This window comes from Miniopterus natalensis, chromosome 5, assembly GCF_054644295.1.
Source record: "Miniopterus natalensis isolate mMinNat1 chromosome 5, mMinNat1.hap1, whole genome shotgun sequence".
NCBI lineage: Eukaryota > Metazoa > Chordata > Mammalia > Chiroptera > Miniopteridae > Miniopterus > Miniopterus natalensis.
The window spans coordinates 31,409,464-31,435,430 of NC_142085.1; the positions used below are offsets into that span (position 1 = coordinate 31,409,464).

At 37.3% G+C, this 25,967-nt stretch overlaps 1 protein-coding gene across 1 annotated transcript in view; it reads left to right on the forward strand.

The window, feature by feature from the left end:
- The window catches only part of ADGRB3 (adhesion G protein-coupled receptor B3), a 626,535-nt gene that overhangs the window by 312,632 nt on the left and 287,936 nt on the right, over positions 1-25,967 (forward strand). The window contains exons 14-15 of the mRNA XM_016195549.2: positions 23,801-23,950; positions 24,974-25,049. Of these exons, the coding sequence (XP_016051035.1) occupies positions 23,801-23,950; positions 24,974-25,049 (226 nt within the window). The remainder of the gene's footprint in view (positions 1-23,800; positions 23,951-24,973; positions 25,050-25,967) is intronic.

Below are 25,967 nucleotides of genomic sequence, written 5' to 3' on the forward strand. Positions count from 1 at the left end.
TTTAGTCCTGCAGAGACTCATTTGGTCCTGAGATATCTTTCACAGTGGTGACCTCAAATTGTAATGGGTAATAGCTAACTGCTGGCAATATTATTCAGTTGAGGAAAGCCTATGTAATGGAGTTTTCAAGGGTCTAGAGACATTTCCTTGCCCATATACCATCTTCATGCAGCATAAAGTTTTACCAGATAAATTTATATCTTACTCCACCTTCTGAATCAGTTTGAAGGCCCAGATTTTTCCCTTGAGAGGGTGTTCAGCAGCTTATGCTGGTTCAAGCTGTCTGTTGCTAGGGGCAATGAGGAGAAAAAGGGAACAAAGAATAGAATCTTTGTGGATGAGTCCATAAATCCAAGAATATCCTAATTATATGTCCATTCCCTAAGTGACTGGGCAAAGAAAAGAAAGGTAGTCTATAGGATAAGGGATAGCAGGTTCAGCTATGACTTGGGGGGCACATGGAAGGAACCTAGAAGATTCTAGGGATGCTGGTCATTCACACTGAGACTCTCCTAGGGCCTTAGTTATGATTTCTTTGGTGGGGAAAGACTATGAAGGCTGCTCTGCCACATTAGACGATTCCCTAAGTAATTTACAAGAAAAACTGAGGAGAAAAAACAAAAAGCTTTAGTTATTTTTTCTTTCTTTTTGTAAATATTAACATCTAACTCTAAAAGGCATTGCTCATTAAAAGTATTATCAGATCAGTGCATGGCGTTTGTTCAGAATGCATTTGGAAAAAATTCTAAAAAACAAAGCCAATCTCAGAGTCTAACTTAACCTCAGAGTAAACTTAAATTTGAACTTGAAGCAGGTGATTTGAATAAATCATATCAAATGCTTTTTAGTACTGGTGTTATTTGCTGGGAAAATTCCATAAATATCCGTAAATTACAAACACTTCTTTCTCTTTACCTTTCTTTGGACTTCCAAGAATTGTATATTTGAAAAATGTGTGTATTATTTTTTGCATTTTGATTAGGTTCTCTAGGTTTGCCTACTTTCTTTATCATCACTAAACTTTAAGAAATATACCGAACGGAAAGAGCAAATTCAGGCATCCTCTGCCCGTTTGTTCTCTCCAGGCCCTCAGTAGACTGGGTGATGCCCACTCACATTGGTGAGGGAGATCTTCTTTACTCAGCCTACTGACTCATGTGCTAATCTCTCCAAAAAAAAAAAAAAAATGTACAGACACAACTAGAAATAATGTTTACCAGCTCTCTGGGACCCCCCTTAGCTCAGTCAAATTGCACACAAAATTAATCAAAATCCACTTGTATCAAATTGGCTAATGTGAATAATAATTACTATTAATATTCTTTATGTTATCCATTTGATACTAATATATGATTATACAATTTGATATTTCCTATATATTTGGATCAGGACACACTTAGAGAATATTTTATAGTAGAAATCTTGAAATGTGAGTTGGCCCTCATTTGTCTTACATTCCAAGTCCAAATATTAATTATCTGGCATCAAGTTCATTATATAGAGCACACACACACAACACACATGCTTACATGCACACATACACACTGTATGTGTGATAAACAGAGACCAGGTAACTGAGAATGGTTAGTAATTCCTGATGGCCCATTTCTTCACAGTGTGTTGGATTAAGACTAAAGAACTCCAAATGACCATCATGTCTTTTCAAGAGATTACAATATTTTTTCTTTTTTTCACAAAGTCTGTAAGCATAAAGCCACCTCACTTTTCTGGAATATAGACAATATGTCCCTGATGAAAAAGACAGAGTTGAGCAGCCAAAAATAGATGTCATAAAGACCATACAATTCAATAAGAGAGTCTCAGAGCCACGCTGATACTCCAACTTTAAATATAGATTCGGCATTTCTGGTTTCTGGTTTAGAAAACATGAGCTGGAAGCAGAGACAGTGCTGTTAGAAGCATATACATAGCAAATGAAATAGATGAAATGCTCAAAGGGGAAGGACAATGAAGCACTAAAGGAAGGCAGCAGAGTCGAGTCCACACTGGGAGCAAACAGCTCCTCATGCCTCAGACTTGAGGGTAGTAGTTCTAAGACAAAGGACAATTATGTATTTATTTTATTTATTCTTTTAAATCCGCACCTGAGGATATGTTTTTATTGATTTGAGAGAGCGAGGAAGGCGGGGGGGCAGGGGCTGTTGGATATCAGTGTGAGAGAGAAACATCAATTGGTTGCCTCCCATATGCACACCAACTGGGGATCAAACCTGCAATCTTGGTGTATGGGACTACACTCCAACCAACGGAGCCACCCAACCAGGGCCAAAGGATAATGATTTCCTTAAATCATGGCCTTTATTCATCAAGGTAAAAGTTCTAAAATCTAATTAAGATGGCAGGAAAATGAGTGACGTATTTTGGGAAGATTTTCTTCTAAATGGTTCAAATGAAAAGTTTCGAAGTTTTTTAATCTTAAAAAATGTCTCACCCTGGCTGGTGTGGCTCAATTAGTTGAGCATTGTCTCATGCACCAAAAGGTCATCAATTTGATTCCCAGTCAGGGCACATACCCAGGTTTTGGGTTCATCCCTGGTCGGAGTAGGTACAGGAGGTAACTAATCAATGTTTCTCTCACATCAATGTTTCTCTCTCTCTCTCTCTCTCTCCTCTCCCTTCCTCTCTCTCTAAAAATCAATAAAAACATATATATATATATATATATATATATATATATATATACACATATATATATTTAAATGTCCCTACGTGTATCAGCTTTTCATAAATGAAATACTCTTATATGCTAACAGTCTTTGAACATTTTGGTATATGTGCATACCTGTTCATTTTTGGAGGGAGAAGGCCCATAGCTTTGATCAGTTTTTCCGAAGACTTATGATCTCAAAATGTTTAATATAAGGTTTGCAAGAAATACTTTTATGAACAAAGAGGTTAAACAAGCTAATATATTTAAGATAATTTATTTTAAATAGAATACTTATTTTTCATATTCACATATGAATATGACATTCGAAATAGATGTAATGATTATAATAAATGAAAGTTAATGAGCACTTATTAGAGACTAATCACTCTACTAATAGCTAATATAATTACCAATTAAGTGAATTAATGAATGAGTATGAAAAACTGATATGCTACAGAGAGATTTCAATTTTAAATGTGCCTCAGTTTATTATAAAATTGTATTCTAAATGTTCTAAATATTCTGTATAGGTAAGTGGTTTTTATTTCAGTAAAATAATGTGAATGTTTCAGTGTATTTTTTAAAATGTATTATGAATTCCACATGTAGGAGTAGCAAAGAGATGGTTATACCCTAGAACACTCTTTTAGCAAAAAGTAACAACAGTATAGAGATGTGAAAGTTGAGGTTGCATGTAGGGGAGAAGTGGGCTATTTTGATAAAAGCATATATGTATGGAAGTAAAGGAAGTCAAATAAACTTGAGGAGGCATCTACGAAAGGAAGTCAGGGAGGCGAGATGAAATTGAAGAGGCGCACTGAGACATGGTATAAGACGGCTCTGGAGACAGCAGGGAGCTACTGAAGCTCAGCTTGACAAGGCTTGTGCTGTGGTGAGAAATTTGTTATAGCAGAAAGAGAATTTATTGAAATTGAGACAGACTATAAACATGAATACTGGAAGGCTTTTTACAATAATCTGTGCAGGAGAAAATGAAGACCTGAATGGTAGGTAGTAAAAATAGTAACCAAAATGTGGTTATGAATTCGAGATTGTCTGAGGTAGAGATGGCAGGAGTCCATGACTGGCGGAGGTATAAGACAGAAGCGAGGAATCGAGATTATATTTATTTGACAAACACTTGAGCATGTCTTTTACATATTAATATTTAGGTACAAGTGTAACGCTCGAGTGAAAAAATAAAATGAGGTCTTGAGCTTTAGTGGAAAAGTGAAATTTATGATATAGACTTGGTAATTAACTGCGTAAATTGATAGTTGAAGCCACAAATGTGTTTTGTTTTGTTTTTTTTTCTTACTATTAGAACAATAACAAGTGAGAAAAGATGTAAGGTGTTGTCTATATTAAAAACGAAGTCATAGCAGGTGTCAGAGTAAGACTAATTAGAGATTATGTATAAAGAGTTTCAGAACAAGACAGCTTAAAACCATTGTCGTGTAATTAATAGGAGGGAGAGAACATTTCAGAATGATTATGCTACTTAACATTAATTGCTAATAAAGTTCAGAGTATTAGAATTAAGAAAAATCTTATGTGATTGCTGGTGATAGAACAAAACTCCAGGAAAAGTGCAGACACAGCTCTTTAGGTGGTTTCAATGGATCACATCGGTAACATTTTGATACAATTGTCTCCAAGCATTTACTTTGTACAGACGAATGCTGCAGATCCACTTACTGCTATCTTACAACTAACTGTTCCTTAGGAACTATTAAACTAACAATATCAGATTAAAAGGGAACGCTTTTAGGCTAATAATATCTCAAGTACGGAGTGTTATAATTGTTAGCTGTAGAGAATTTCAAAAGCGGTGCCTATATGTAAACCCTACAAGAGAAAAGATTCTGCAAAGCAGAGCTCCAGTTATTCCCCAGTAACCCAATAAGGCAGTGCCCTAAAAGCATTAAAGTTAAGACATTTTTCTTTGCCAAGCTAAATATCATTGCCTATTCTTGGTTTATAAATAGGAAATACTGGGCTTTTCAGAATGAACATTCATACTTGATTTTCTTTTCTGAAACTGAATCAAAATTTAATCTGAAGAATGGCATAATACAATTTAGCATCTCCTTTCTCTCTGCAACACTGTCTCATAAATATCAAATCTTTGTTATTTCTTATACTCACTGGTAAATTGAATAATTTCTTTGGTAGAATCTCTTGTTCTTCAATTGAGAAACAAAACTTCAATCTGATGATGTAATTATAAAAATAAAGTGGCTTCTCTTTCTTGGCTTATTTAACTTTCTGTCACTGCTGAGTTTTATCGCTCGTACATCTTCACTTCCTTAACTTCCTTTCTTTAACGATAAAACACTTACAGTCAGTTCACACTGAGCCTGAGAAATACGCAATTCAATATCTATTTTTGTTTGTTTTTTTCATCTGTAGCACTTGACTTTGGCTCAGTCAGCTAGACTTGAGTCTGGAAGTGTCTGATTCTACCCTCACCCTCTGGCTTTCTACCACTCTTTCTTGCTAGACACCTGAAGCAAGTGGTGTGTTTTACTGTGGATCAGAAAGAAAGAAAAAAAAAACTAAAACTACCTGGGTTTTCTGTTTGGTTGGTTGGTTGTGGTTTTGTTTGTTTTTTAATCATACTAACATACTGGCTCCCTTGAGAAAATAAAGAGCTCAAACATAGTTTTAAACTATGAGGTGGAACGATATGCCACACTATGAGTTCTTTATTGCTCATTTAATAGGAATTAGCTCACTGTATTTTCTGTGACCCACTTTTTCCAAATGGCTGGGGGTGGCAGCACTGGAGAGGTTGCTGTGAAAGGCCATCTCAGGCCCTTCTAGCGGCAAACAAGACATGCCACTCAGGGGGTGTGGACGGGCTCTCTTCCCCCCAACTGACGACCCCCGTTTTCATTGCTCCCTAGCATCCGTTTAATAGATCTGTAATGATTTATGGATCTAATTGGCTTTAGGAGGTATTAGACATTCACTCAATAACTATGTCAGGTTTTGTTCTAGGTTCTGAGAATTTTCAGTGGACAAACTAGATGACACTCTTGCTCTTACGAAACTTGTTCCATAGCAGAGACAGATGTCAAACAAGTGCTGTATATCGTGCCCAGTGGTTGTAAGCGACATGAAGAGAAATACCTTGTGAAGCAAACCCCCAGCGTGAGGGAACAGAGTGAAGAGAGGAGAGTCTTTTTAGGTTCATGTCAGGGAAGGCCGTCGTCAGAGAAGTGATATTTGAGTACATACTGAATGCCTGGAGAGCGTGAGACGTGGTGATGTGTGGGGACAGAGCGTTGGAAGCGGAAGGAACGGTAAATACAAGGGCCATGCCCTAGCTGGTTTGGCTCGGTGGTTAGAGCGTTGGCCCTAGCGCTCTAACTGAAGGGTCCCTGGTTCGATTCCAGCCATGGGCACGTACCTCGGTGGCAGGCTCAATCCTCGGCACTCGAGCAGGAAGCCCCCAATCCATGTGTCTCTCTCACATCGATGTTTCTCTCTCTCTCTCTCCTCTCTCTCTCTCTCCTTCCTCCCTTCCACTTTCTCTGAGAAGCAATGGAAAAAAAGATCCTCTGGTAAGGATTAAAAAAACACACACAAAAAATAAGAGTCATGATGCACCCATGTACTTGATATATTGGAGGCCCTAAAGAAGGCCGTGGGTTCGGGTGGCTGAGGGAGGGGCTGTGGAGGGGGTGAGGCCGGAAAGGGGGCGGGTGCCGGACTGTGGAAGGCATCCGACTAGGTCTGAGTGAGATGAGAAACTACTGAAGGGTTTGAGCAGAAAAATGACCTGACCTGATTTATATCCTACAGTGACCATTATGACTGTGAAGCGGAAACTGAGAAGCTCTCAGGGGTATGGCTGGGCATAGGGACACGGGTAGGGCATTAGTTGCCACACACCAGATGAGGAGCTCGGCGGTTTGGACCAGATGCCCGCGGAAACAGTGAGAAGTGGCCAGATGCTGGCGGTATTTTAATGGTTGTCCTGACAGGGCTTGCTAATGGTTAGAAGTGGGGTGTGAAAGAGAGAAAGTTCAAGGATTTCTCCAGGACATCACCCAGAACCCAAATACAAAAATAAGACAGATTTCTTTCCAAATCTGTGTACTATAAACAAGTGTCAAAAACCTACTTTGGCGATCATTTAGATGTCTCTAAAGTTTAGGATCCAAAGCAAGCTGTTTGGTTTATTTTTTCTTTTTAAAATTTTTTTATTTTGCTATGTAATTGACATGCAACATTGTATGAGTTTTAGGTGTGCAACGTAATGACTTGATATGTATATTTTTAAATGATCATCACCATAAGTTTAGTTAACATTCGTGACCAAATGTAGTTACAATTTGTTTTTCTTCTGAAAACTTTTAAGGTCTACTTTCTTGACAACTTTCAAATATGCAATTCAGTATTTTTGTTTGTTTAAAATATTACAAATGTCTCTTTTTCTCCCCAATGACTCACTCCACCCCGTCCCTCTCCCCACAATCGGTATCATTAACTATAGTCATCACACTGTTTTTTATATATTCCTGTTCCTGAGTCCAACACAAATCCCTGCATTTGCAGTTAAGCAGTTTTATCTTTTGAAGCCATCAGCATTCTGTCATCATTCCACCATCTGAATCCTCGGACAAAAGCTAGAATAAAAGTGTTCATTAAAATGACTATTTAAAGCTGTAACTAAGATTGAGCTGCCAGTTAACAAGTGAAATAAATCCTACTTTCCCTACCATTTTTGCATTTCTTCTTCTATCTGTAAAGCCACAGAACCTAAAGAATGGAAGAATGCTTAGGGGTCAACCAAGGTTAGCCATAAACTGGTCAGCTTCATTCTACTTAAACTGTTATGTATATATTTTTTTAAAAAAATTTAAAAAATAAATAAAAGTTTATTATCCAAGTTGGAAAGGTCTTTGCAAAGCACCTTTAAAAAAAAATGTGGTTTGTGGTAGTACTACTAGCATAGTTACAACCCTGGACCTTCAAGTAGGAAACACTCATGATGTTACAGTGCTTTCAAGTTATCAGTAGGCCTGTGCTCTTTCAGAAAGTAACTGGAGTGAAAATAGTTACGTAATATTTCCAGGTTTATCTAATATTTTTAAACAGCCATACTCAAGGACACAGTGTTTCATGGAGTCATTATTAAATAATACTTCTTGTCCCTAAGAAACTTGCACTGGTAAACGTCCTTAATAGCTGTTCTTTCTCGTTTTGAGTAACCCGGGGGGCGTAGGCTTTCCCTCTGTATCCCTGTACTACGCTCTTCGCGAGCTCTAATTCTGACTACTGCTCTGCTCTGCTCCCACGTCCCAGATCTTAACAGCTCTGCTCCTTTATCCTGGTTTAATTCAACATTAAGAAAGAATGGAGTCTGCACTCACTACTTTGGAATGCCTGCTCCCTTGCAGCACCTTCTGTATACATTATTTGAGTCTACATTGTAATGAAAATGCCCTCGTGTCAGAGGGTGGTTATTATTCTAAGGGGCTCTTTTCAGAAGTGAGTACAGTGTGTAGGAACACGTTTTCACTTGTCTTTTGTTCTTTCATCCCTTAGGCTTCCCAGGAAAAGGTTTGGTGAAGCGTCCCATATATTATATAGCATTTGCCAAATTAACGCTTTCATAAATAGTCATGATATGCCTACTCCTAACCACCTTGCTGCCGGAGTGTTAAGGGCACCCCCACAATTGGCCCTACATCAGTGCTTCCCATTCAGAGTGGATGCATTTTTATCCATTTCTCATCTTAATAATTGAAAATTAAAGGTGTTTTATTATCTTGCTCAGCCAACCACACTCTAACCTACTTCTGTTATATTTTAAAAAAACAACAACACACGCCTCACTGCCGTTTTTCATACGATCCTAAGAAATCTTATTAATATATTTTGTATTTTTACACCAAGGGAGAGTGACTTCTGACCTTTATTTTTATTTATTTATGTTTTTCATACATATCTACTTTATTACAAATTTTTAAATTGTTTTTCTGGATAATTACACATTTTTCAAGGGTGCTTGGATTAGTCCTTTAACACAGCTTTATAACATATCCAGCCACTGAAAATTCTGTGAACTTATGTTACTCAATTTGTCTCCACCCCTTTAGCCACTCACTGTCTCATGAATATCTAAAGGTCAAATCTTTGACTCTGAGGTGTGTTATTTCTTTTGGATTTTATATTTACTGGGAAAATAGTCATGGTCTAAAGAAACCAAATGAGGTCTCACAAAACTCATTCGGATGTGGGCAGCATCTACACTGCCCAGTGATGCCCGGCCGCGTCGGGACGTGAACGGAAATGTGGGTCTGCCACGGCTATGTACAAGGCGTGTCTTTGAGAAAAGCGCTGAAAGGCTAACGGGTGGACTGTTTATAACAGAGGTAGTGGTTCATCTTGGTATAAGGGGCATGGGCTGTGGAAGCTGTCTGGAGAAAGGAAAACCATAATTTCAAAACACAGACCAAGAATTCCTGGGTCTCTCTCACGCTGACACATAGGCCTAAGCAGCGCCATCTGGGGCCGGAGTTTCCTTTACTCTCCATAAGGAGCATGCGTCTCTGCAAAGAAGCTGCCCCTGACTTCTGCTCCCTAGGGGAGCTGTGAGGAGGGGCTTTGCCCGAAGGGACCCGCGCTCTGCCTCAGTTCAAGGCATCTGGAAGAGGCCTGCACCCCGGGAAAGGCTTTCAGAGGTGGAATTAGCGCAGGGGCCCTATGGGAATGCACGTGACCCCCCAGTTCCCTGGAGGCACTGCAGCTGAGAGATGTGGGAAGGATTGGTCTTCCCAGCATGATTCGATTCTTTTGTTTGAGATTAATTCCCTCAGAATCTGGTAGACTCACACTTGTGGAACAGAAAAGAGATATAAAATCTAAAGCCTACTAAAAAGGAAATTTGAATGTTGTCAAGGAATATCGCCGGTCTCTATTGGTTTATGCAATAAGGGTTTGAAATTACTGAAACAGGCATAGTGCATGCCTTCTTTTCTATTTTGCTGTTCAACTAAATTGGAAGGATATTGCCGTGAGCGTGTATAAATATGAAAAACAATTTTGTTTTAACTGCCTCTATGGCAATACTTGCTTATCTCTGTGACAGTAGTGGCCTGCCTCTGTCACAATAACCAGCAAAGAGAAAAAAAGGTATGGATTCCCTTTCAATATTTTTCCCCTTTTTTTTTTAATTTGGTAATAGCAAGAATTCTGTGCTAAATTATCCCTCTTCTCCATTGCTTCCTTCACTGAATTCCAAATACATAGATTCTCATCAGCATGTAACAACTGAAAAATATGACTCAGATTAAAGATTGGTGCCCTTTGTGTTGATGCAAGCAGGGATGCTGTTTTGTATCTAGGAAAACATGCTGGTTTTAGAGCTAGATTTAGCCTCAAACCTTGGCTGTACTGCAACTAACTGACCTACTGCAAGATATTTCATCTCTAAATCCCCCAGTTTGCTCCTTTCTAAAGTAGAGATAATAATATCTTCCCTGAGGAGTTATTGTAGAGATTAAAGATAATATATATTTAGCACCTGGCTTGTAATAGGGCCTCAGTAATTGGCAGTGGACAAATGTCGGGCCAAATATGGGTTCTGCTACTGGTTAGGCGTGTGACACTGGTCAGGTCACTCACTGCCCCACAGCCACAGTCTGCCCCTCTAAGGAACTTCTAAAGTTCCTATCTAAATTTAATATCCTAAGTTGTTTTTATTTGTCTCAAATCTCAATAGTATACTTGTGTCACAAAGCAGACCACAGACAGTGTAACTAAATCTAAAAAAAACATTTGCGATGTGTCCCTGTGTTTTAAAATGAGTTTGTTACACAGTTGTCTTCTGTAGTGCAATGACACTAAAATCCTACAAACGTTTCAAATTTATTTGCATTTTGCTATCTTAAGAAGCTACTCCATGTATTTGTCATTAATCAGACCCTAGATCCCTTGAATAATTCATACGAGGGAATCTTTTCTACTTTTATAACTTCTGCTCCTTAACATGTAATCTATCGGTTGTAGTCTGCAATATTGTAGCAATTATGTCTATAGATGCATCAAATAATTCTGTACCATTACTGTATCTCCTGAATTCATAAATGAATTACTTCTCTTTCGTCCTTAAATAATGTCTTTTGAGCAGGCAGAAATATTTTTCCGCTTTTATTGCCTACTAAAATTTTTCGTATGAAGAGTTTTAACTTAAGAAATACAAGTAATTACTTATGTGACTAATTTAATGTGTTTTCTTTCATTTGATCTGTTTCAGTCTGTGGCATATGAATATGAGGAAGCAGATGTGAGTGAGTGTGTTTGTGTGTGTATGTTCTAAATATTTATCAGTGTTCAAACCTGAAATGCAGTTATTTTAGATGGATGAAGTTGTTTTAAAATTCATGCTATGGCCTTAGGGGAAAATTAGTGGGGTGTTTCTTTTATGTTACATCAAAGAATAAAGATACTTTTTAATAAAAGTTAAACTATATTGAAAATCCAATAATAACAAGATTTAGAGGACTTATGATTTATATACTGAACAGTATTTTATTCAAGGTTTAGCTGATAACTACAAAATAGAATGTTATAGATATAGGGATTGAACAGTTCATGAGGGAATGATTCATATTGGATAATAGGTTATATATTCAATATACATATTCTGAAATCAAATAAAGCCTGATACATTGAAATTATTAGTAGGGTTCAAATGTAGTTGAGACTAAGATTCTGAAACATTTTCTTTACCACTGCAAAATTTCTTAATAATCAACTTCAGTGTTCATTTGGACTACTTTATTACTTTTTGAAATATAAACCTTTCTTCTTTTGAAGAATCTATTTATGTTATTTGAGAGCATTAATTCCCCTCTCCTTTTTTCCCTAAGTAGTCTCCTTTTTCTTTCCCTGAACTCATTGCCTGATTAACCCTCTTTTAGTTTTTTCTAACTCCTTCATTTTTTTTTCTTTACTTTCCCTAAAATGTATTAATAATCTCACTACAGAGTATAACTTCTATCATCTTTAAAATTTATTCTAAAAATTCATGCTATTTCAAAAATGTCATAGTGTGTTGGAAATATGGAATATTTATTTTTTAAATACCAATTCCTTATCAGAAAAATAAATATAGTATAATATAACTTAGACTATATAGATGACACAAAGTTGTAATGGTTGGTACACTCTTTTTAACTCCATATAAATTATTGCAGTGAAGTAAGACACTCAATTTAAGCTCAGAGTGTTTTTATGTGTTTGTGTGTACCTGTGTGGGGAGAGGAAGAGTAAAATATTGTTTGTTTGCAGATATTTGTTGGTTTATTTGGTTTGATGATCCAGATACTAAACTCTTCTAAACTTGATGATAAGGAAATGAAATTCACAAATATCTTTGTATCAATTAGTAATTGTTGTCAACACTCATTCTATATACTGTGTTTATATTCCAGCCATAGAGCCGTGAGTCTCTACTATAATGCCATTAGGATCTAAAGATTACGTTTGCAGCAGAGTGATCCCGCACTGGTCTGTGATGGATTAATTATACTTGCTTCCGAGTGTGTTGTGGAATTAAGTGAGGGAAGGCACCAATGCTGGCACCCGGGTGCTCAGGAAATAGTGTCCATATTACTACTATCTCCTCCTTTTTCCTCAAAAAATGACATTTGTTAGGCACAACTGTCTAACTTTAATTCTGTTTTGAAGAGGGCACAGGGCCCCTGATTCCTTTTTGATAAGATTAAGTGGCTAAAGTTCTACAACTTGAAATCACCTGCTGCTTCTTATGACATTATCTTAGAATCATGTTCTTAACCTTGCCCAGTCCCCCCTGTCAAGTTAAAATTAGTCTCTTCTTCAGTTCTTCCTTCCTTAAGTATATTAAATCAATATTTATCAAGTGTTTGCCAGGTACCAAAGTAGCCTTTGGTCACAAAGAGATGAGCCAGACTTGCCTGGCTTGGCTCCGCCCTCATGGAGGTTACACTCTGGTATAGGAAAGATACTAAGTCTTAAAAAATGAAACCTAAGTAAGTGAGTGAACATGGACTTTGTATTATATGAAATGTAAGAAAAGAGCACTTTAAAAACAAAAATACACATAGATAGATAAATAGATATATACCTATAATTTAAACTGTGGTAAATGATACGAAAAAGAGAGAAACCAGGATTCCTGACTTAGCTCTGGGGGCAGTGGTGGGCTCGATGCCGGAAAGTTCTCCTCGGCGTTTAAGCCGAGGTCTGATGGTCGAGTAAGAATTTGCCGAGGGAGCAGTTGGTATGAAATGAGAGAGAGAGAGTGTGACGAGGGCAGTTGTTAGTGGGAAAAGTCCTGAGCTCACATCTAAGAAGAGAAGTCAAGGAAAGGTCATGGAGACCCTGGGAAGGGTTTCGTATCTTACACAAATGTAACCGAATCACGGGGAGGGGCGCAGTTCAACTCCGCTTGAGCAGGAGCCCGCTGCCCGGCAGCCAGTGACTAGGAAAGGGCGAGGGGGAAGCAGCCAGCACAGCGAGTGGCTTTAATGCAGGCAAGGAGTGATGGGCTGTTGCGCGGCCGCCAGGGTGGAGGGAGGGGACACCCTCCGGCTGGTTCTGGGAGGGAGGCCACAAGCGCAGCGAGGCTGGATCCGGGCGAGCATGGGCGGAGGCCGCCTGCAGAGGGGAAGCTGCCTCAGGAAAGGACGTTTTGGTGAGGGCTGGGTGGAATCAGGAGTAGGCTTCGAACATGCTACCCTGGGACGCCCGAGGACACCCAATGGAACGGCTCCAGGAGGCAGTTTCGGAGTTGGGAGGAAACGCTCTCATACTCATTCTGCCCATACTTAAGGGATTTGTGTGAAACGGGCATCTCGCCTGGTTGTAATCTTTTTCTATGTAAGGACCTTTTTTAAAATTTTGGATCTTCCGCAGTATTTTACACCAGGCAGAGAACGGTCGAGGTGAAGAATGAAAGGAAACAGACATATATTGTGTCTGTCTTACTGTGTATAGGGAATGAACTAACTGCCTTTGGCTTAATCACCCTGAAAGGCTATTGATTTTTACAGATGGTCAAACTGAAGAGCAATTAAACGACCTGCCAAAGATCACAAACTAGTTGGAAAACTAATTCTGTCTCTGGGGCCCAAATATATCACGTTAAACCCCAATGCCTCCTACTAAGCCCTTGGTAAACTCCATTCATTTAAAAAAAACGGGGCGTTCTGTCCAACACTACTACATGTTAGGATTCTATCATACAACAGTAAATAGGGAAAATCCCTCTCCTTTTGGCGTTTATAGTCTAGTGTGGGAGCCAGTCCACATAAACTAGACAATTTTTAACTGTAAATAGGGCCATAAAGAAAATAAACAGTATGACATAATAGACAGGAATGGGTGGGAGTTGAATTTCTTTAGATGGGCCAGTGGAGACAGACTAAGCTCAGGAAAAAATAATTTAGCAGAAACTCTAGAATAAGAATAAAAAATAATGTTCTAGTTAGAGAGGAAAAGCTCTGTGGTGGAAAACAAAACAAAACAAAAAACTTGCTCCTCTTGACCAGGGTCTGCAAACAAGACAGTCATGTATAATGTGACTGCAGAAACAATACTGGTTACATAAGATAATATTTATTATGTGATTAAATACCGTATATTCATGCATGATCATTCCTTTATGAGTGCTTTCACATCCCACTAGCAGAGTCGAAGAGTTGCAACAGACCTGAGGGCCCACAAACATGAAAATATTTACCTTTTGATCTTTTATAGAAAAACTTTGCCAACAATTTTAGAATATGGCTTTCATATTTTTAGACCAATGGCCCTTCTCCGTAACTTATAAAGCCTTTGATTCCTTATAAAGCCAATCTGCCATTATTAAAATACCCCTCTGTTCCTGAGTTAGTTTACTATTGTAGTCTCTCTCTCTGTATGTATGTGTGTGTGTGTATATGTGTGTGTGTGTGTGTGTGTGTGTGTGTGTATATATATATATATATATATATATATATATATATATATATCCTCCTCCATTTATTTTTGGTGGCTTTCTCTGTTTATTTCTCTTTACCCTCTAAAAGTGAGCCTTTCCTATACTACATTTTGCAGCTTTCTTTCTGTCATCTCCTTGTTATCTGCAGAGCACACCATCTCACTTTGTTCAGGTGTCTGCACAAATGCCAGCTTACCAAAGAAGCTTTCCCTAAGCTTCCCAACTCCAATCGTCATTCTCTATCGTATCATTTATCATTACTGGCATCCTATCTGGTTGCACTTATTTATTCCTTGCCTGCCTCTCCCCAGAGTCCATGCCAGTCCCCTGAGGGCAGACACTTTCACTGTTTTGTGCACTGGTGTATCTATAGTGCCCGGAACTGTGCCCAGCATGGAATAGGTGCTTAATACTTGTTGAACGAATGAATCTGTCCACTGTATTCTCTTTTTAGGAGAACTATCCATGTCTACACATCCACTGTTACTTCTGATTAGAAGGCATCCAGTTTACACCTCCAAGTTCTAAATTCGATCATGCTCCAGCTCTCCAGACCCCTTAGCCTACACTACCGTTTTCAGTCCCCTCTCCTACTCTAACTGAGCCTTTTATCCTGCTAAGAATGTTACCACTTCTCTGGGACATGTTGTTTCCTCCCTTCATGCTTTGCTCATGTCATCCCTCCTCCCCGGAGACTACTATTCTGACACTTCTGGAGCCATGCTCCCCTTTCCCAGGCCCTAAGGCCACCAAGGCAGTTTCCTCTTCTCTTAGCTCATAGGCAGCCATCCAACCACAGCCCAGTTGTGCCTCTTCAGAAAGGCTTTCCTTATGCTCCCTCTCATAACTTATTTCTTTCATGCCACCTGTCACAATCTAGAACCATCTGAATTGTGTGCTCACTTAGCAGTTGTGTGTGTTCCCCCCTGGAGTATGAGCTCTTTCAGGGTGAAGAATTTGTGTCTCTTTTTCACTTGCTAAATCCTCAGTGAAGAACAGTGCTTGGAACACTCTTAGGGCTCAATAGAGGTTTGTAGGATGAATGAATTTCCAGAATGAATCTTCAGTCTGCAGTGATGTATTTTCTCCTTGCTGTTTTCACTTTCCATTGCTATTGCTCCTCTGGAAATGGATGATTCACTATCTTGGGAAGCCCTTGAATTGTTGACGTTAGTTGTTTCCTGCCTGATTGGTGTCTAACGCCTCATAATTTCCAGAATTATTTCTCTAGGAAGGTTTAAACGCCCGTAAATATCAAAACAATAACACACACACATACACACACACACACGGAGTCAATCATACTGCGTATACAAAAACTCTCATATATATTCTTTTATTTTGTTAAGTTTATTGAGGTGATATTGGTTAATGAAATCATATAGGTTTCAGGTTTATAACTTGGTTAATTATCATCTAGTGCTCCTTCCTCTGCAGCAACTCTGTTCTTGATTTCACTGGTTGGGAGAAGAGGAAGAGTTTATTTCCTAAAGCATTTTTTTATATTGATTTGTTTTTACTATTCAGGTATACATGCAAAAATGATTCTCACTTTACATTTTATTTTATATTTGTGCTAGGAGTAAAATCTTGAAGTATCAGGATAAAGAAGAATGTTTATCAGTGCCTGCTTTTAAAAGTTCACTAAACAGCCTTTGAGGATTGACCCATGATGCAGGGGATCACAGTTCAATTCCCAGTCAGGGCACATGCCTGGGTTGTGGGATCGATCCCCAGTAGTGGGCGTGCAGGAGGCAACTGATCAATGACACATCATTGATATTTCTCTGTCTCTCTCCTTCTCCCTTCCTCTTGCTGAAATCAATAAAGATATATTTTTTTAAAAGTCCACTAAACATACTCTTTAAAAACTGAAAGAAAATTGGTATAATCAGTTTAAATTTCCCTCACTATATTCTGTATAGCATAGAAAAGGAAAGGTAGTCAGGAAAAACATGCACTAGATAATAGAAAAAGTACACAAAGATGTTTTTTGAATGTAATTATCTTTAAAGGGAAAGTGTAATATTTCAAAATAGCTTCTCTAACATATTTCTAAAACAAAGGTAGGCCCACTTTTTCTGTAAAGGGCAAGTCAGTAACTACTTTAGGATTTGTGTGCCAGACAGTCTGTGCTGTAATTATCCAACTTGGCCACTGTTACATGAAAGCAGCCCTAGAGGACATATAAATGAATGGGTGTGTCTGTGTTCCAATAAAACTTTATTTGTAGACACTGGGGGTTGGATTTCATTAAATTTTTACATGCCAAGACATAATAATCTTAAAAAATATTTTTCCAACATTTAATAATATGAAAACCACTTTTAACTACAAACCAAACAAAATAGCTGATAGGACAGATTTGGCCTATGGGTTGTAGTTGGCCAGTCCCTAGATGAGACAGTTCAGCTTGAACGAAACCGTGTGTATGGAGTACATGTACCACCTGTGTCAGCATAACTGCTTGTCGGGAAGTGGGAGGACCCAAGAAAAAGTAGATGATGTCCCCCACAGAGAGCACTAAAGTCTGGCAAAAAGAGCATGAGCAGGAAAAAGAATCAGCTGTGCAGAGGCTCCCAGGCTTTGAAATGACGAAACAGAATCTAAACCTGATGAATCACAAACACTTTACAGATTTTTTTAAATTGTTTTTTTTAAATGTTTTTGTTGATTTCAGAGAGAGGAAGGGAGAGTGAGAGGTAGAAACATCAATGATGGGAGAGAATTAGCTGTCAGCCGCCTCCTGCACGCCCCCTACTGGGGATTGAGCCCGCAACCCAGGAGTGTGCCCGGACCAGGAATCGAACTGTGACCTCCAGGTTCATGGGTTGACGCTCAACCACTGAGGCACACCAGCCAGGCAATTTACAAGTATTTTTTAAAAAATTTGATGCTGGAAAGGAACATGCAAAATGGTAATTAATTTAAAGTTTTAATACTTATAACATGTCAGTGAAACCAAAATGTTGAAAAAACTATCTTTGATATGCCATGCAGTTACTTTATTACTGCCTATTTAATTTGTCTACTTTTAAAAATAAGATGATCCCACTTTCCCTCTTTGGAAAAAAAAACCTGTAAACTCCTAATGGGAAGAACATTTCTAAGTGTAAGCATTTACGTCACTGTGTGCCGCACCCAGGACGTGGGGCTCCTGCGCTGTGTCATGGTGACCGTGGAGATGGAACTGAGGACGCGCTGTCCGAGCGCCGGGTCCTTGCAGAGGCCCCTGCACAGTTGCTTTGTTTCCCCGGGAAGTGATGGCTACACGCTGCTCTCTTTCTCTGTGGCCTTCACATTTCTCATTCCAGCCTTTTGGGAAGGTAGACAGAGTAAATGGGGCAACCAGGGTGAAGAAGAGAGGAAATAAAAGTCTTCCTGTGTGAATGTCGAAATACTTACTATAAACCGCTGTTTTAGAATTCTAAAATGTGATTTTTTCATAGAGATGTGAGAAAATAAAGATTATGCTGAACATATTTTTTATACATATATGTGTATATATATATGTGTGTGTGTGTGTGTATATATATACATATATATATATATATATATCTATATATGATCTCAATATCCCCTTTCGATAACCACCGTTCAGTGGTATCTAGTTTTGATCTCCTCTTGGACTACTAAAATAGCTTTATTTCCTCTACTTGAATCATTATGTCTGTCTTTTATAGTCAGTGCAAAAAATATTACAGTGAGGCAAAGTAAATTTGCTGTTAATTTGTTAGGTAAAATCAAACTGCACCACAGAGTGCAAAATCATATTCAGGCAAATGAGATTTGAATATAATGTCACCATTTTACAGAGTCTGCTTCCTCATTTGTAAGGTGATGGTAGCGGTAACAATGAGGATACTGATAATAACAATATCTCCCAGGGTTGTCTTAAATAGTAATTAAAATACCATGTGTAAAGTGCTTGGCCAAATGTGTGGTGAGAGCAGTGCCTAGCACAGAGGAGGCATTTGATAAGTATTAATTGAATTATTGCACAATAAGTGTCAGCTGTTCTTCCCTCCCAAATGCCCTCAGTACTTTACAAGGCACTCAACGTTGTTGTATAAATATAAAAACCACAGCTTTTTAAGCTGCTAAGTGCCAGGGGGTTACACTACATGTAGACTCTGCTCAATCCCTATGTGCTTGTTATGTGTACATGAAAAAAACTAGTTTTTTTATCTTATTTTCATCCATCAACATCCTCATGCAGTAGGTAATATTATTGCCATGTTACAAAAGAGGAAATTGAGGCACAGAGAGGTTAGGCTAGTTGCCCAGTGTCACACACCACATAAGATGAACATGGAATTTATCTTCCAAAATGAGACACTTGAGAGTGATAGGGGATGCTATTCATAATTATACAAAACAGGGATAAACTGAGACTGCCCCCCCCAAAAAACTAGAACATTATAGTTACTCTAAAATACCAGGGATTTGAATCCAGGGCCCAGGTCCAGAGCCCACACTTAAGCCATTCTGGTAAACTGCCATTTCCCTGTCTTGGCCTTCCTTTGCCCATTTTGCGTCTTCCTGCAGCATCCATTCATGCACTTTGGCTCCACAGTGTTTTCCTTCCACACGCCTTCCATTTTTATCCATGATGCAACTGGTGTACAAATCAATTAACTCTAACTTGTTTGTGTATCATTTACATTATAAGGATGAATAAAACTTAATCCCTATCCTTCAGGATCTCGGTAAAAGCAAAGAGGTAAAACCTCATGATTTTCCTCAGGAACAAGGTTAGAAGCGCCACCCTGCATCGATGAAGCAAAGGAGGGCTCAGTGGTTGCCAAAAAGAAACAAAAAATGATAAAAACAGCTCATGTGCTTTTAGATCCATCTGTAAATATTCCCTATTCTTTCTGATGAGCAAAAATCTATACTGAACGTGAATCCTTTAAGAACTTGGCCCCTAACAGACACGATGCTCTCAAAGGAATTCTGTGCTGCATACCCAATTCAAAATAGAAGACAAAATAGATCCAGAGACATAGAAGCATGGAACAGACTGAGGGATCTCAGAGGGAAGGAGGGAGTGGGGGAGTGGCTGGGGAGAGATTAATCAAAGAACTTATATGCTTATAAGTATAACCTTTGGACACAGATATTGGTCTGGGGAAGGCCTGGGGGTGGGGTGGATGCGGGGTGGAGGGGATCAGTGGGGAAAAGGGGGACATCTGTAATACTTTCAACAATATAGATAAATTAAAAAAATAGAAAATAAAATAATTTAAAAATAAAAATAAAAGTATTAAAATTGCAAAATGAAAATGCAGCTGGTTTTGCACTGAAGTTTGTCAGTGATGAGCCACCTATTTTTATTGCATAAGAAATCAAATCTAGTGTTGTAATGGAAACACAATACAGTGAATTTAGAGTAATTCTTGGAGCATTCAAAAGATGTTCCTATTTGTTCAGGGACACTGTGTCCTTTGAGTTTTCTTCTAAGTACTTTAACTTCTATAAGAAAAGCATTTTCTCTGCTCAACTTCACTAACCATCAGAGAGATGCAAATTAAAACCACTATGCGATATCACCTCACACCTGTCAGAATGGCTCCATCAATAAATCAACAAACAAGTGCTGGCGAGGGTGTGGAGAAAGGGGACCCTAGTGCACTGCTGGTGGGAATGCAGACTGGCACAGCCACTATGGAAAACAGTATGGAGTTACCTCAAAAAATTAAAAATGGAGCTGCCTTTTGGCCCAGTGATCCCACTTCTGGGAATATATCCTAAGGAACCCGAAACACTAATCAGAAAGAATATATGTACCCTGATGTTCATAACAGCACAATTTACAATAGCTAAGATCTAGAAATGGCCCAAATGGCCATCAGTAGATGAGTGGATAAAAAAAGCTGTGTGACATTTACACTGTGGAGTACTATTGGACTGTTAAAAAAAGAAATTGTACCTTTTATGGCAACATGGATGGACCAGGAGATGATTATGCCAAGTGAAATAAGCCAGTAGGGGAAAGACAAATACCATGTGATCCTACTTATATGTGGCATCTAATGGACAAAATAAACTGATGAACAAAATAGAGCTAGAGGCATGGATACATGGAAGAAACTGACAGCTGTCATAGGGGAGGGAGGCGGGGAGGACAGGATGAAAGAAGGTGAAGGGATTAAGCAAAAACACAGGCACACACATATGTGTGTATATATATATATATAAAACACATAGACACAGACAACAGTGTGGTGATAGCCAGAGGGAAAGGGGGGTGGAGGGTAGGTGGAGGTGGGCAAAAGTGGGGGAAGGGGGCAGAGAAAGAGACTTGACTTCGGGCAATGGGCACACGATGCAGTGTGCAGATGATGTTTTATTGCGTTGTACACTTGAAATCTGTATGGTTTTGTGAACCAATATTAAACCAATAAATTTAATAAAGTTTTAAAATGGCATTTTCTCAACTTTTGAGGAAAGTTGCTCTATCATTGAAACACCCACAATGACTGGTTTTAATGCAGAAATTGTTACAGAGCCAAAGTATATAGATTTGTGCCTGTGCTTTGCATTTAGATCCCTTTGTCAGCCCAGGAGGCATATTTACACTTTACATAGTTTAAGATGTTCATTTTTAATTTTACCTCTTTAGTGTTCACTTAACATATGAGCTTCCGAGTTCTCTAAGGACTGTAAATGCATCTAAATTTTACGTAAGGGTTTTGGACAGTGAAGCTGGGTCAAGAAGGGAAAGAATTGATGTTTAGTTTGGTCCAAGTGTCTGGTACAGGGACTGAAAGAAGCAGGACATAAAAGTCATCTTTAAATTATTTTTGCTATGTGGAAATAGGTTTTCTGGTTAATCAGTGCAGGGTCCTGAACAACCACAAAATCTTCTTAAGTATCTTCCTAGGCATATTTAAGGTAAAGATGTATAATTTTAAATATTTCATATTTTAAGGAACATGTATGTTGATAATTTGAAGGCTACCATTTGAATCTATGAAGTAATATCCTTTTTATAACGTATTTATTGAAAATACCATCTTTAAAACATCATTCCTACTAAAATTAGTGAATAAATATTTGCTTTTATGTATTCTTTATGCTCAGGACTATTCAATTCAAAGGACTTTTGCACAAATTAGTGATCCTAATTTATTTTTATATTCCTTTAATCTAGACTGTGTTCAAAAGTACAGTCTAATCTATATAGTCATAATTGAAAAGCCAGTGTACCTCTAATTAAAGAATGAATGCATTTTATAAAGTGAGATAGTTACACTATAAATATAACACTTTTATATATTTAATAATATGGTATTAGACTAGTATTTATTTGGGATGAAGTGATATATAGTTGATAGAAAATATGTCTTCTCCATTTGCTATTTCTTCTTTCTGTTTGTTTATTTTTTTCTATTCAATATATATAGAAACAGGAATTATTAGACTTCAAGGCCCAACAATTTGTCTCTTATTTTCCTTTATCATAGGGACCAGTTGTGTGATAGTAAAAAAATCTTGATTTCTCTTCACCAGTTTTTAGAGCAGAGAGGTGAAATAAATCTCCTTTAACACCAAGACAACTAAAGTTAGAATGAAGGAATTTGAAGTGGATGAACTTAGCTTTGCATGTTGAATAGAGCTGACTTTACAGTAGGACCCTTAGACAGAATGTGCCACAATGTGCTGACCCGTCCACCTATATTCAGTGGAGGATTTGGACCGTAAGGACACTTGACCTAGGTTATTTATGGACAACAAAGACTATATGGTTTGAAAAATTAAAGAAATTAAAATAATTAGAGATGTTATCCCAAAACAGAATTTAATATCCGTAACTAATTTATGTACCCTTTTTCCTTCACCATTTAGTTAAAAAATCCCTTTTTAGGCTTATTATATTAAATTACAGGCCAAATGAAACTCCATCCGATGCTGGTAATGGATGTGTAGAATAGCCTGAAAGTACTTTAATAAAATACAATAATACATAACCAATTTAATTTCGAACTCAGCCAGTAGTGCAGTAATATATTTACACAACTAATATTGTTACCTTCGTCATTTTCACCCTCTCTTGATTTAAAATTACAAGTTTTTTTACAATGAAATCCACTTATGAGGAGCCTAATGGTTTCTTACTTTAGCTTTCCTATTGTGATAGCTTTTAGAGATTCCCTATCATCTTTCCATTTAAATACTGCATAGGGCACCTAAAACTTTAATCTAGAACAACTATGGACCTATGTAATAGTTATAAAAATTACATTGCTTAATTGAAAATATGTATAATCAATAAGTGCTTAATTAATTATCATCATAGTTTTATATGTATTTATATGTATATTTATGTATGTACATTTAATGAATATTTAATAATATTGAAATATATATATATATATGTGTATATATATATAAAACAATATATATCCAGGCATTATCAAACATATTCATTGTTTTTTCAATATATTAAAATATTTATTGCAAGTAAGACAGTTCTTTATTCATATATATATACATTTATTACTTTCAATTGTGGGGTTACATTTTAAGAATTGTTCCTTAGTGCTGTATTTATTTACTGTTTCTGCATATTATGTTGGTCCTGTGGTTATAGCATTCATGGTGCTTAATTATTTATACTCTGACAGTTCTGATCCCCAGAGCAATATGGCTTTGTTTTCCATGTCTTTGTGGTATCCCATCTAGTCCATAAATGATTTGTCCCAAAGACAGTTGTCAGATGTAAATACAGAATATTTGTTGTGAAGATAAAGCTCAGATTTAAATGCAAATTCTAGTCTATGAATCAAGTGTGTTAATCAGAATATTTAACAAAAAATAAGCATGGGCATTGAACAATTGAAATGGAGGCCTACGGTGAATAACTAGCATGGTGGTACCTGCTGGTACTATTGGAATATCCACTGAACCATTGACCGTCATTGTATGATTCCTGCTGAGAGCAACAAAAACCTAGATTGATAAGTTAAAGAACCAGCAACCTTAATGAATATTTTCTAATAAGAAGAAATAAGTCTGTTTTATAACTCTGATAAATATAATTTTCACTTGAAATTTTATTTTGAATATACTGCAAGGTTTAATGTGAACAATTTTGCTTACACTGGGACATTTTAGTTGATATTATTACTATTTTTTAATAGTGGCTAGCATTCAGAAGCTCCCTGCAGCCTCTGTTCTGACGGACATCAACTTCCCAATGAAAGGACGGAAGGGAATGGTTGACTGGGCAAGAAACTCAGAAGATCGGGTAGTCATTCCTAAAAGCATTTTCACGCCTTTGTCATCAAAAGGTATGTATGTGAGATAATTTGGGTTTTGAACAACACATTTCTCATAAGATCATTTAATAAAAGTCTATAGAGTTGTATGCTTGAAACCTGTATAGTTTTATTAACCAATGTCATCCTAATAAATTCAATAAAAATTTATTAAAAAAATATATTCTTAAACAGGACTCCAAGTATAGTATTCCATAGAACCTAAGGAAAATTAATGAAAAGGTAAATATTAAAAAAAATAAAAGTTTACAAAATAAAAGCCTAGACATAAACCTCCATATATTTAGAAACAGTCTCTAAACTAAAATAAACTAATTTTGTATATATAGGAAACATATTTATTTGGTCTTTAAATCTATGAATTTACTGAAGCAAAGGATCTATTAAAATGGAAAAAAACACAAATACAGATTATAGAACTACTCTTGACATGATCAAATTTCAGTATCAACAGTCTTCTCCCAGGGTAAAGCCTGTGGCCTAATGTTTTAACTTTAGGTAATGAAAACGTGTTGCATTTTCCATGCAAAGTAATTTTTATTTCTTCCTCCTCACATTTGCTTTGGTTTGAAGATATTGTTTTGGTATATAAAAACAAATGTAAGAAAACGTTAAATTTTAAGAACATCTTCATTAGTCTTTAAAATTAATGTCTATTTTCAACAGTGACATTGTGATCTTAACTTTTACCTCGGAAATTTTGATCACATGACTTAGAGCTGCAAAAGGAGAATTGGCTGTCTTTCCCCATAGCTTTGGGTGTTTAAACTCACTAGCTGCAACTGAAGGAGCTTCTTATCTTAACCTGATGGACGGTTACTTTCTGACACAAACCACTGACAACACATCTTTTAGAGCTTCGGTTAATGTGTAGAGTGGGGGGGATCGCCTGCCCATTCATGGTTGGGAAGGCATCTCTTCTAGCCTTGCATCAGCAAGTCATGGAATCCCCTTGTAATCAGTAGATTTAAGTTCTGTAAGACATAGTGTTTTTCTTGCTGTTTTGCTAATATTTTCAAATCTCATTCTTCCTAGAATTAGATGAATCATCGGTATTTGTTCTCGGAGCGGTCCTGTACAAAAACTTAGATCTAATTTTGCCCACTCTGAGGTAAGCTGCAAAGTTATAAGCTGTTGTAACCTTTGTAAATTATTCAAAAATTATATGGTTGTAGCTCAATCTGTGAAAATAGTGAAACAAGCTTTGGTAATACAAAGGACTGTTTCTTAAATGAAATAGAAAATACCAACTTAATGAACAGCTTATTAGCATATTATGCACTTCAGAACAACTAGAAAAGACTGTTTTGGTCTTTAATGTAGCCCTACAATTATTTTGTAACTAATCATGACTTGCCTTAAGCCTGAGAGAAAAAAAAAGGAAAAACCTCAAGTCCCTATAACAGAATGGGTTGTTTTAAAATTAATGTCTTTTCTATTTATTTTTACTTAATGGTACTGTTCATCAACATTGCATGAAATTAAAAGAGTGTCATGATGACTGGGAATACATGTTTTTACCTTCATTTGCACAAGATCTCAATTTGTTTCTAAATAAATACTCAATTACAGTTACATTAAGAAAAAGTGCTATTGTTTAATTAAAGCACTATTTTTGGAAGAAATCTGTTCATTTCTTCCAGTCATTAAAAGAAGCAATTACAAATAGTAACTCTACCAACATTCATTTGTTCTACCGTCTTAACTACTTTACCTGATCTCACAGACATCATTCACTTCTATTTGGATGGTGATGTTGCCACTCATGATCACCCGTCTCCTCCACGCCTCTTTTTGGCGGACTGAGGCAAAGTTATATTTCCGTTCAACACAGCCCCATTTGCAGCAAGCTCTTACACCTTCATGAATAAAGCTTCACGTTTTTAGGAAGGAGAGGTTGTGAATGATGTGTACAGTTGTACCAGGGGCATAACAAATGGTCTAATAAATAAAACCAATTAGAGTTCAGTCCAGCAGAAAAAAGCCTCCCAAGGAAGCAACTAAGTTTTTGTAGCTGCAATGAGTAGTC